Source organism: Perca fluviatilis, chromosome 15, assembly GCF_010015445.1.
Source record: "Perca fluviatilis chromosome 15, GENO_Pfluv_1.0, whole genome shotgun sequence".
Classification (NCBI taxonomy): Eukaryota; Metazoa; Chordata; class Actinopteri; order Perciformes; family Percidae; genus Perca; species Perca fluviatilis.
In genome coordinates this window covers 866,905-880,025 of record NC_053126.1, presented here as the reverse complement: position 1 = coordinate 880,025, position 13,121 = coordinate 866,905, and the positions used below count along the sequence as shown (strand labels likewise).

The 13,121-nt window shown below is 39.7% G+C and overlaps 2 protein-coding genes across 2 annotated transcripts in view; both read right to left on the bottom strand.

Moving 5' to 3' along the window:
• The window catches only part of LOC120573938 (NLR family CARD domain-containing protein 3-like), a 91,434-nt gene extending 86,940 nt beyond the window's left edge, over window positions 1-4,494 (bottom strand). Inside the window, exons 1-3 of the mRNA XM_039823853.1 lie at window positions 4,419-4,494; window positions 456-578; window positions 251-370 (exon numbers count right to left, since the gene is read on the bottom strand). Of these exons, the coding sequence (XP_039679787.1) occupies window positions 251-370; window positions 456-578; window positions 4,419-4,486 (311 nt within the window). The 5' untranslated portion in view covers window positions 4,487-4,494. The remainder of the gene's footprint in view (window positions 1-250; window positions 371-455; window positions 579-4,418) is intronic.
• Window positions 4,495-5,640: 1,146 nt separating this feature from the next.
• The window catches only part of LOC120573937 (NACHT, LRR and PYD domains-containing protein 12-like), an 86,732-nt gene continuing 79,251 nt past the window's right edge, over window positions 5,641-13,121 (bottom strand). The window contains 4 exon segments of the mRNA XM_039823851.1: window positions 5,641-6,582; window positions 7,551-7,597; window positions 7,725-7,898; window positions 8,808-8,981. Coding sequence (XP_039679785.1) covers window positions 6,548-6,582; window positions 7,551-7,597; window positions 7,725-7,898; window positions 8,808-8,981 — 430 coding nt within the window. The 3' untranslated portion in view covers window positions 5,641-6,547.

Below are 13,121 nucleotides of genomic sequence, written 5' to 3'. Positions count from 1 at the left end.
GTTAAGGTAAAATATAATATATATTGTAGAAGACAGGTGTACACAACAAATAAACAACATGAATAAACTGTAATTTTACATTTGACTATTTGTTGTAAACTCTGAAACTGAGACTGAGTTAAAGTGAGCTGACAGGACACATGCCGTCACCGTCCATTAAAAGACTTTTTAAAAACAACTAAAACCCGGGAGATCTCACAATAAATATAAACACATCATTTTGTTTTCATCATCACTTTGAAATCTTCACCTTTGATCATCAGAGTGGCGTCCATCTTTGAAGACTAGAGGATAATCCATAGACCGATCACTCTTCATGGACACACAGCTGGGTCCAGGACCAGGTCCAGGTCCGTGCTGCTTCTCTGGGCTGAAACACAACACACAGAGCTTTGAGTGTGAATAATGATGGTGGAGTGATCTGATTGGTGGACAGTTAGAGATGGTCCTCTCACCTCTGAGCTTCAGTCTGGCTGTCATGTTCCCCACACAGAGTGGCTTTAGAGGGAGGGGCTCCCTCCTCTCTGTCCTCACACTGACTCATAGCAGAGTCCACACCTTCATCTGGAGAGGGAACACTGAGAGCAGCAGTCCAATCATTCATCAGCACATCAACACTCATTCATCCCTCACATAATTTCTCCTGGAAAAAAGCCAAATATCAGTAGCTGGTCCTCTGATTGGCTGCTTCTCTCTGTGTCATATTAGTGTCAGTTGAATCTGAATTTGGCTTGTTGGACTGTTGCTCAGACTAAAGAAGCAGTTAGAAAACATGACTGAACTTCGGGGAACTACTGAGGGCCTTTTCTCATCACTTTATAACATTTCATTCACTTAACACAGAAAACTGATCATCACATGGATCAATAGTGGTTTGTTATTGGACAGAGAAGATGCTGCTGGTTCTCATTGGTAAGTGGTGAGAACAAATCCGAGCAGAGGAAGTTGCCATCAGCTGCTCTACTTCTATCAGTCCACTAGATGGCCTCATGGAGCTGTTTGGAGGATTCTACTGCTTCATGGAAATCAGAGCTGGATGCAAGGGGTAAGCTTCGCTTCAGAACTCGAGCCATCTATGGCGCCATTTTGTTGCTACCTGGCCATCACCTCCTGTTAGCATTCCGCTGACCGCCATTTTTTTTTTATGTCACTTGACTGTGAATAACTTTACATCTGAAGCGTTTAAAGACTCTATTTGTCCATTGTTTATTTCTAAAGAAACACGACAATGTATAAAAGGCTCCATTACCTTGTACCTCACGTTATGGCTCCCTAGCAGACGTTTTTGGAAAAATAGGCTAACGATTGTGTCATAACCAAGTGACTTACTGTCGCACAGTAGAGGAATTACCGTATAGTACAGGAGAAGCTTCGCAGGCTGTTTCGACTTACGTTAGCTGTTTAGGTTTAATTACTAATGTTAACTAGCATGTTAGTGATCAGTAATTAGCCTGTGTCTATGTTATCTCCTTACATATACCTACGCTCTCCGTCTCTGTAAGATTGGGAATGATTGAGATTTCTCTTGGCACAGCTACCAGAACACTTACAACTTTCAGACACGCTGCTCACGTCACATTTACATTGTCTCTCTCAGTTGGAGGCTGCTCAGTAAAGCTGGCCATCACCGGAAAAGTGCTTCTAATAGCCTTCAATGGTCTCCGTCCAGAGCAACGGGGTCTACTGGTCCATTTTATATATGTCAGTGGCTGGATGTCACTTTTTGTGGCGGCCATCTTTGATCCTGACATTTGGATGATTTAAGAGAATAAATCAGAGAAGCTGCAGAAATCAGCTGGAGGAGGTGGAGTTACTCACTGTGACCACTGGAGGTATTTCCCAAAACTTTTTTCACATGAAGGACCCTTAAACTGACTCAGATTAGACCACTTACTGATAGGATTTTTGCTTTTAGATGTTTAATTACAGAACGTGTATGAAACCCATAAGCATAATAGCACGGTCATTGTCTTACTTATGGATAGTTATAGTTTAAATTAATCATTCCCCTTTATTCTGGGTACCCCAGAGCCCCCCCTCAAGGACCCCATATATATATATATATATATATATATATATATATATATATATATATATATATATATATATATATATATATATATATATATATATATATATATATATACAGATATTTGTTTTTATTTTAAATAAACAGGAAACATTGATATATGAAACTGCCAATTAGATTAATTTACTTATTAATCAACATTGCTGGGCCGCCTGTCTGCAGTTAGTTCTGTTCTTTAACCCCCCGTATGACTGAACTTTATTATTATTAAGGCTTGGTGTAATGATGCCCCACTACAACTTAATTACATTTTGTTAAAGAACAACAATGACATGTAATGTAACAAAAAGGTTAGAAGCCGTGCTACAGTTTACAGACGTCTCTCTGTTGCTTTAATGTTTCCTTCTGAGATCAAAATGGAGTTTTTATTCTCAGTTCCCTCTTTCCATCTGGGGCGCCCACTAACACGATTAAAGCAGAAGGACACTCGAGAGCTCAGACCTCTGCCAAGCCATGATCTATTTCACGATGTTAACCCACTTGAGGGGAAGTTCACATGACTTCCCCTCAAGTTGGGAACACATTTTGTTTTGGGTTGCTCTGACACCACATGAATGCAGCACAAATGCTCTCTCATCTCGCAATGTTATTGGAAGTAACAGAATGTTTGTATCCACCCCGTTATTCGGGTCCTCTCCAAAATGTAATGGGTTCTTCCTTGGCCCATGCTTCACCCTTCAATAAAATTATTGAACGGGGAAACAAAATCACTTCTGGAACCAGAGCCGTCGGTCACTGTTGAGCTCTAAAGGAGGTGAAGTCCCTCTCCCTTCCTCTGGACCATCATGGGACCTTATTTCAGATAACATATGTTCTGTAGTGAATGGGGAGAGACCAATAATTATTTTAATCCCATTTGAATTGAGCCATGAATTACACATATGATGTTTGTCAATTTAAAAGATAATTTTGCAAACCAAGACACCCTCAGTTTGTTTGTAAAACTGTTAAAGTACCAGACTGTGAAAAATATCGTCATTAGAAAGACTCCACACTTCCGCCTGTGTGTTTGGTAGCTGGCTGTAACGTTACTCACACCGAGCAGCGGATTTCTTTCTCTGGGAATCAGGCAGCAAAGGTGAAAGAGGATACACAGACTCAATGGGAACGTTTCAAAAGGTACGAAACAAACATGTATTCGGCCGTCTTAGTTAGAAGGTTTTCATGAGTTTGTATTATTCTTAGAATAACATTGAACACAGAATGACAACAGATATTCCAGTGCACCCCCACATCATATGCAATAATAAAATAAAATAAAATACTCTTTCACTTCTTACTCACTTGTTCCCTTTTTCTTTCAGGTTTATTTCAGAATCCACCTGTCAGCTAAGTATCCTATATTTACATTTTCCTATTTTATCTTTGAAATGCTACTTTAGTTCACTATAATTAGTCAGACACTCATCAAGTTGTTTTTCCTCTTTTGTCCTTTTATAGTTTTATAAATCCTGTGTTTTATAGAGCATCTAATTCAACAGGCGGTTCCTTTTACTTTTCCCCCTTTTCAAACCCAACTCAAATACCAAACAATATACAAATGTGTATTAAAATATATCTTAATTTATCTCAGATTGAAATGCTACTTTAGAGAGATATATATATATATATATATATATATATATATATATATATATAGCATTTAGGGCAAATTTAGGGCAAATTTAGGGCAGTGGTGGCCTAAAGGTTAGAGAAGCGAGCTTGTGACCGGGAGGTCGCCGGTTCAATCCCCAGACCGACAGGATAAAAATCTGGGTGGGGAAAGTGAAAGCTTTGTCCCTCCCTCGTTACCACCACTGAGGTGCCCCTTGAGCAAGGCCCTTAACCTCAACCGCTCCAGTGGAGCTACTCAGTGGCCAGCAGATCAGACTGTGGTTGTACTGGGCAGCTTCCAGGTATGAATGTGGAACTGTGTGAATGTGATCAGGGGCGTTCTTGCAAAAGAGAGGCTGCCTCTCCGTGAACCTGAATAAATAAAGGTTAAATAAAAATTTTAAAAAATATATATATATATATATATATATCTAAAGTATATATATATATATATATATATATATATATATATATTATGTATCTATATATATATGTATGTATGTATCTATATATACATACATACACATATATATATATATACATATATATATACACACATATATATATATATATATATATATATAACAGCTCCACTAACTATTTCCTCTGGGAAACCCTTAAACATCTCATCCTAAACTTGTTCTCCGGACCATCACTGTAAGCTAAACTGGGTTTTGGACTCCCCTGCAACGGTTTCCCGTTCATTGTTGGGATGACAGCTTGTTTTGTCCTGTACCTGTGCTCTCTGTGCCTGCTGGATTTGTGGATCTGCCGAGGGAGGTGCTTTGGCTGCTCCTCAGACATCCCATGATGGGGGGCATCATCACCCTCGGCCTCGTTAACCAGGGAGGAGGTGGAATCTCCCATGATGCCGCTGTCAGGAGGAAGCGGCCTGAAGGAGGAGGAGGCAGACGGAGAGTCAGCATCTACTGGAGGAATCAACTATTCTAAAAAGTGATTCCCTTGTTTAAATCATTTCTTTAACTGCATAGTGGATGTACCTGGGAGAATGGGCTGAAAATAATGCAACATTATAACAATATGGTTATGGTATCACATTTATTTGTCATGTCAGTGTAATATAAAACCAGGTTTTACTCTGTAAGTTTGGAGACAGTAGTTTTGGTTTTGCTTCGCAAACACACTAAATGTTTCAGAGTTTCCCCAGAGATAGAAACCAGAATTTAAGTCTTTCATTTTCTATGGAGGTTTATAAAAAGATGTGTGGTCTCCTCTTTTCTCCCATGAAGTTTCTGAATGTTAATTTGCTCTTTTGTTTAGAAGAACACTTTACAGAACATAGATGGTAGTGAGGGACAGACATCACAGACATTGATTAATAAGAGATGGAGGAAAGTAAATTATCACAGAGACACATTTTTATTGACTTGCTTATATGTGCTGTCTTTTGAATAATATTTTTATTGTCTTTTTACCCTATTGCCTGCTAATTTAATTTTGTTTATGGAATTGTCACTTATTCTGTCCTTTAAAGCAACACTATGTAACTTTTTCCCTTTGGTCCCCTACAAGTTGTCTCATTGGAACTACAGCTCGCCGGGCTGTAACTTCCAATGAGACAACCTGTAGGGGAGTCCCCATAACACATTACATACGTTAAAAATGAATCTGAATTGTTTTTATTGGCAAGTATGTTTACACAGACGAGTGGATTTGGTGAAATAAAGAAGGTTTGGTGCTTGCCACGACGGCGGGTAAAGTCCTATTTCAGCAGGCAGTCGTTTTTAATATACATAGAATAAAACATCTACTCTTTTGATGGTCAAAAAACACAATCACAAAACTCAAACAACTAGTTAATACATAGAAAATTTAGGTTATTTATTTTTATCAGTTAACTTAAAACAGATTTATGAACATATTTGTTATAGTGTTTAACATGTTTTATTGTAATTTTCTACCATAACAACCAACGATCAGCAGAACCATCAATGAGGTTAATTTTCTTTAATCTTTATTTTGTCTGTCAAAGAGGACACTATGCTGCAAGATCTAATGGATCAATACCCACATTGTTGTGTGACAGTATGAACAGAGATTGACGTCTGAGAGAATCTATTGATTGCATTAAACTAAAGTCATTTTATTGGTTGGCATGTTTTTAAATCGGCATCCAAAATCTGCAGTAACCTAAACAGTTGTCAGTTGTGGAAGACTCAACAAGTGAATGTTTCGGATTCGTGTGAAAAGGAACAAAGAGATAGATGGGCTCCGAATATTTAAATTGACATGTGATTTTTTGGCACAAATTATTCATGTTTGGTCAGTAGTGTGTGTGATGGTGAACAAACGTTGATTTCAGCAGCTGATCTTCAGTCAGTGTTTCTGTCCACAGGAGAGACTCTCAGTCCTGCAGAGGACACAGAGACACTGAGGAATCAGGTGACCAGAGCATAAACCCAGGATAAAGAGGCTGAGTGAATGTGGTGTTGAAGGTGTGGAGGTGGATCAGTGAGTCAGAGGAGACTGTGTAGAAGGACAGAGAGCCAGCAGGACAGTCCACATACACTGCTACTCTGTTAGAGACAGAGGAGGAAGTGAGGGCTGTATAGCTGTTATTGTGCCAAACAGAGTAACCACCATCATAGCACCTCAGACTCCAGGACTGATGATTCCCTGCAAACACACAGTCTTTACTGTCTCCTCTCCTTCCAATTCCTCTGTAACTCAATGATATATAAACCACTCCTCTCCTCTCGACCTCCCAGTAACAGCGACCAGTCAGACCATCTCTACACAGGAGTTGAGGCCAGAAATCAAATCTGTCTGGATGATCAGGATATGACTGATCCTCCTCCACATGTGTCACTTTCCTGTTGTTGTCAGACAGTTTAAGTTTTCCATTTACTGTGTTGTGTCCAGTTGCAGTTCACAGACATCTGATGGAGAGAACAAGAAATAATACAGCTGCAGGATATCATCTGATGATTTATTAACAACTTTACTGACAATTACTGAAATAATCTAATGGAATCTGATGGTGATTTACAGATTTACAGCTGTGTAGACGTGTCAATTTAAATTAGATTTTCTCCACTAGAGGGTGGTGTTTACCAATGTAAGCCTCTATGTAGAATATTCAGTAGAAGTTCACGTCTCGTGAGCGGTGGGTGTCTCCGTCACACTCCTAGTGTTTACCAATGTTACAGGGCTGTATAGGCAATGGAAATAAATTTAATTAATTAAGCCTCTATGTAGAATATTGTCACTGCCATAACGGCTTCCTATTGTGTTAAAATATTAGTGGATGTGTTTTGGTTTATGATGGCAGCATTTATAAATGTATAATACTTTGATATTAAGGTATTTTGAGTAACTTAGTTCATTTGTTCAGTTATGAATATGTATAATTGTATCCTAAGAATGTGAAGCATACTTATTGTTGGATTGTATTTATATGCCCTAAACTTTATGCTCCCATTTCTGTTTGCAGAGCCTCAGGTTCACAGATTTAGTCTGAAGTGAATAAGTGCCCTGTGCATTGCTGTGCCTTCAACCTAACACAAATGCATTCTCACCGATGTACCGAAGCTAATGTTCATACCAAGAATCAGCAAATACAGTTCATTAAACTTCCTCCAGTTTAGTGACAGTCAAAAAAAGCTTTCTGTTGGCTAGACTGTTAATGAAATATATGCATTATTTCTGTTGGATCACTTTGCTCAGTTTGTTGCGTTTGTGGATTTTAAATTTGTTGATTGAATTCTAACATCTTTTCAGCCACACTGACAGAAAATCCTGACTGAAACTCTGGAGAAATTCATCATCATACTTCAGTCAAGAAAATGTAAAAATATAGTGTAACATGCAGCTGAGTTCTCATGAATCAAACTTTAAACACACTCACACTTCCTCAGACCAGGTCTCAACCACTGCAGTCCACCATGGTCCGTCCTGCAGGAAGAAACAAAGTCAGAATTAACTTCATACACCTTCACTCAGATCCTCCATTAAACAAGAACAAGAGTTCATCAGTTAGTGACAGAGAAACAGTGGGAGAGCTGCTGTTGTCTGTCCATACCTGAGAGAGTCCAGTCTCCAGTTTGGATCCTTAAGTCCAGCTGACAGCAGCTTCACTCCTGAGTCTCCTGGATGATTGTAGCTCAGGTCCAGCACTCTCAGATGGGAGGGGTTGGAGCTCAGAGCTGAGGCCAGAGAAGTAGAGCCTTCCTCTGAGACCAGACAGCCTGACAGACTCACACACACACACACACACACACACACACACACACACACACACACACAAACACACACACACACACACACACACACACACACACACACACACACACACACACACACACACACACACACACACACACGTCAGAACTCTAAAAATTTGTTTCATGTTAGTCATATACATCCGTCCACAGTTTAAAATGACTGTCACCAACACTAATGGAGTGTAGTGTTGGTTCAGGCAGATCTGATTCCCATATAAACAGATGCAAAGCCTGTTGACCAAATGCTTTGGTCTCCTAAAATATGAGATCCAACCATAATTTCTGCATAGTCCATTCAACATAGCTGTGAATACTCTGAAATTGCACTTTCAGCACATAATCATTAGTTCATTTAAAATGTATTTCCAAAATAACAGATGGTGTCATTGTACAGTGCATATACATATGAACCTAACTGTATATCCAAGTCAAGTTTTCATGCCGTGTTGCAACTATTAGGTGCTTGAAACCATTGCAACTCCACAGTGACTTCATGCTGCTGACACATCCGTTCACAATGGATTGATTACCTGGGGGTGGGGTTATGTGTCTTACTATGAAAGGTTTGTTTAGGCAGAGTCATTCAGTTAGTGTGTCTATTAAGAAAATAAATGAAAGATATAGAGCACTACTGTTTGTAATTTGTAATTTTTGTAATCATTGAACCAAAGATGGCTTGCAAAATACCATGAACCAAGACAATACACTGTTAACACGCTCCTGAGCTACTAGAGGACTAGAGGACTGGGCGCTGAGAACTGAGGACAGAGCTTCACATCTTCTCTCTGAAAGGTTGGCCTTTAGTCAGTACATTTAATAACAAATATATTAAGAAAATAACAGCTCAGAGGGTCATGATTTTCAAATAACTGAACACTAACCTGAGAGTTTCCAGTGTGCAGTGTGGACTCTTCAGTCCAGCCGACAGCTGCTTCACTCCTGAATCCTGCAGCTCGTTGTTACTCAGGTCCAGCTCTCTCAGACTAGAGGACTGGGAGCTGAGAACTAAGGACAGAGCTTCACAGCTTCTCTTTGACAGGTTACATTCACTCAGTCTGAAGAGGAATCAGCAAAACATAAGAAAACAAATACTAACAATGGTTGTTTTGATAAGGAAGACATCAGATTTAACCCATAAGAACCTAGACCTATTCCCCTTAAGGAAATTATGGGGGAAATTAGGGCTGCACAATTAATCAAATTTTAATCATGATCACGATTTTGGCTTCCCACGATCAAATTCCATTGATCGGCGATATTTAAAATGTGTCATTCCATTCACAGAACGACTCCCGTAAGTTTTTTTTTAAAGCTCCGAAAACCACTGTCTGATCATGTGCCTCCATGAACCAATCAGAGTTGTTCCCTGTGCAGCTTAGTTTAGATGTCTTTTTTTTAGACAGTCACAGAGGACGAGAAACGTGAGGAAAATTCCACAACAGATAGCAGTTGGTCATAAGTCATCACAAGGTTTACCAGTTTACCAGTAAACACAACATGTTGTCCCATCTTTTTTTCAGACAACAGCAGTGACCAGTGCTAGTTTGAGTCTTTTAGCTCATAGCTTTATTGGCAGACTGTTGTATGTCCCGCTGTTGGAATCCTCAACAGTGAAATACAGTCACACTACACAGTTTAGCTGTCAGCATTTTAGCGCGTGTTTAATCCAGTTACTACTGTAGCATATGGTAGGCTAACGTTACCTAACGTCTAACGTCTGTTTTGGAGCATTGGAGCGAACGCGAGACATTTTAGTAGCACCGTAATCCGTGTTGCTATTTCATCCGGTAGATACTGGGCACCGGTGCAGTATTGGCACCGGATTTTAACATGTGCTGTTAACGTTTACAGAAAATTGTGTTGCCTGAATCGTTACCGGCAAACGCATGTGTGGAAAGAGGTCGCACAACAGCTGAAATGGCATACTTCTTCATAGTATCCTTCAACAAAGGAGGAATGTAGCACAGTATAGATGTATTGGCAGGAATAGCACAATATGGATGTGAAAGCAGTTAGCCTATGTGTCCTATAAAATTTGTTTTGGTTAAAATGAACAAATAATCGTGATAATTGATCTCAATATTGATCAAAATAATCGTGATTATCATTTTGGCCATAATCGTGCAGCCCTAGGGAGCATAACACAGACTAAATAGACCACATAGAACACATTTCTAAGATTTTCTTTAAATAACCCCCTGTAGTGTCAGAGATCTGAAATGTGACATTTGTCACATTGGCAGGTAGAGTAAATTCTTTCCTCATTTTCCTCATTCATCAGCTTGTCTTTTGCTTAATTTCACAGGTTTGTCTTTTAATTTGCTGCTTTACAACACATGTCAACATTATAACTTTACTTCTGAACTTGGACATCAAAATCTTTTTTAGATCCATCAAAAATTGGCACATTGTGATTCATGCATCAATGTCTCCCCATGAGTGAGTTGTACTCCTTGACTATGTGTGGCCTGTTGACTTCCATAAATGCTTTGTTCGACCTGCTCCAGCAACAAGATTTATCGTGAGGTTTAATTGTACAGTAGTATGAGATCAGGGTTACACATGTCGTCATACCACTTCCCAATGGCAATACTTTCCTCTTTCCCCACCCTTTCATCAACAGAGCCTCTGCCTCTCTGAGCAAGACTAAAAGAAAATTAAACTTACATTATAATATGATGGATAAATTGTAGTAAAATCTTGTTTTTTGGTTTCCTAATACATATTTACAGAAATGTATTCATTTGACATGATTTTTTGTTTACATTTGATTTAAAATGCTTTGAATTGAACAATTCAAAATATGTTAGTTCAGTATTATTGAATCAGGTAAATTAACTGAACAGATCATTATATTTTTTCTTTTTGTGACACAGGCTTCACATTAGATTTGCCGTGACTCTTTTTAGGTATAAACCGATGTGAGAAATAGCCTACAACGATATTTACCTAATGTGTTTATATCAATTTGTTCAACAAATGTGGACAGAACAGGTTCATTGTAATATATGACTTGTTATGAAAGCATTAGAAACTTTAAACGACTAGAATTTTACCTTAGAAACAAAAACAATGCTTTTTTTAAAAATTGACTAGATCTGTAAAATCTGTTGACCATACACACAGCCATCTTGGAAATGTTGTCATGGAAACACAAATTGACAAACTGTACATGACCGCTACCAGGATGTTCCATCAGTGTCACTTAGGGGCTTCATTAATTAAAATCAAGTATAAAGCTGAATGAGAAACTTTTCAGAACATTTAAAAATGTGTAACACTTGTGTCACAATGGGTCTCCTTATGGGTGAGAGACGTAACCTCAGAGTAAAACATTGTTTGTGATTCTGTGAGAATGACTGATTGTTATTTTGTTCTGTTGCAGAACCTCGCCAGTCAGTGAAGTTGCACTTGTTTGTCGTTCTTCTCATTGACAGTGCAAACAGATGCAAACAGCTGAGCATATCTACATTCAGCTATGACTAACCGTCAGAGTGGAAATGAGTTCTCCTTTATATGTTCGCTCCAGTAACTCCATAAATTAAACAGAATCAGCCATACCATGTGCTGTGAACCAAGATATTACAGTGTTGACAAGCTCCTGAGTCCGGTCTCCTCAGACTAAGAGGACTTCTAAACCCCATTCACTCTTTTAATCTTGTTTAGTTAGACCACTAAATAATGAACATACAAAGAAAATAACATCTAAAAGAATAACTGAATAGCAGAAAACAGAATAACATTAACCTGAGAGTTTCCATTCTGCAGTGTGGACTCTTCAGTCCAGCCGACGCCGCTGCACCTCCTGAATCCTGCGTAGGTTGTTGTTACTCAGGGCCCTCTCAGACGCTAGAGGACTGAGACTGAGACTGAGACAGATGTACACAGCTTCTCTCTGACAGCTTACAGCCACTCAGTCTGAAAAGGAATCAGCAAAAGATAAAAAATATTAAAAACAATGGGTGTTTTTCTGAATGAATATAAACTCATTTAATCTGAATAGTTGTGTGATGTGAGCCCGCTTTGTTAGAGGCTTTAACCACTGGCAGCAGCCTCAGAAGAGCCTCCTCTGAAGCAGAGTATTTCCTCCAAGTCAACACGTCCAGATTTTTTTCTGATGACAGTAAGATGAAGACCAGAGCTGACCACTGAGCAGGAGACAGTTTATCTGCAGAGAGACTTCCTGAACTCAAGGACTGTTGGATCTCCTCCACTAGAGAACAATCATTCAGTTCATTCAGACAGTGGAACAGATTGATGCTTTTCTTTACAGACAGATTCTCACTGATCTTCTTCTTGATGTACTCAACTGTTTTCTGATTGGTCTGTGAGCTACTTCCTGTCTGTGTTCAGCAGACCTCTAGGGAGCTTCTGATTGGTCTGCAGGGAAAGACCCAGGAGGAAGCGGAGGAACAAGTCCAGGTGTCCATTTGGACTCTGAAAAGCCTTGTCGTCCACAGCACTCTGGAAGAAACGGGAATGTTATTTGTTTTCCTGTCAGCAGGTGGACCCCAGAGTTGATGAATGTCAGATGGACATGAAGAGCAGCAAGAAACTCCTGAACACTCAGATGGATGAAGCTGAACACATTGTCCTGGTACAGTTCCTCTATCCTTAAAGATCTGAGTGAACACTCTCGAGTACACTGAGGCTGCTGTGATATCGATGCCACACTCTGTCAGGTCTGATTCATAGAAGATCAGGTTGCCTTTCTGCAGCTGCTCAAAAGCCAGTTTTCCCAGAGACTCCATCATCTTCCTGCTCTCTGGACTACTGGGTGGTCTGTCTCAGCTCCTCCATCATACTTGATGTTCTTCACTTTAGACTGGACCACCAGGAAGTGGATGTACATCTCAGTCAGGGTCCAGGGCAGCTCTCCTCCCTCTCTGGTCTTCAACACGTCCTCTAGAACTGTAGCAGTGATCCAGCAGAAGACTGGGATGTGTGGCACATAGGGGGTTTCTTGATGTGGGAGATGATTCTGCTGGCCTGATCCTCATTTCTGAATCTCTTCCTGAAGTACTCCTCCTTCTGAGGGTCAGTGAACCCTCTGATCTCTGTCAACATGTCAACACACTCAGGAGGGATCTGATTGGCTGCTGCAGGTCGTGTGGTTATCCAGAGGCGAGCAGAGGGAAGCAGTTTCCCCTGATGAGGTTTGTCAGCAGCACATCCACTGAGGTGGACTCTGTAAC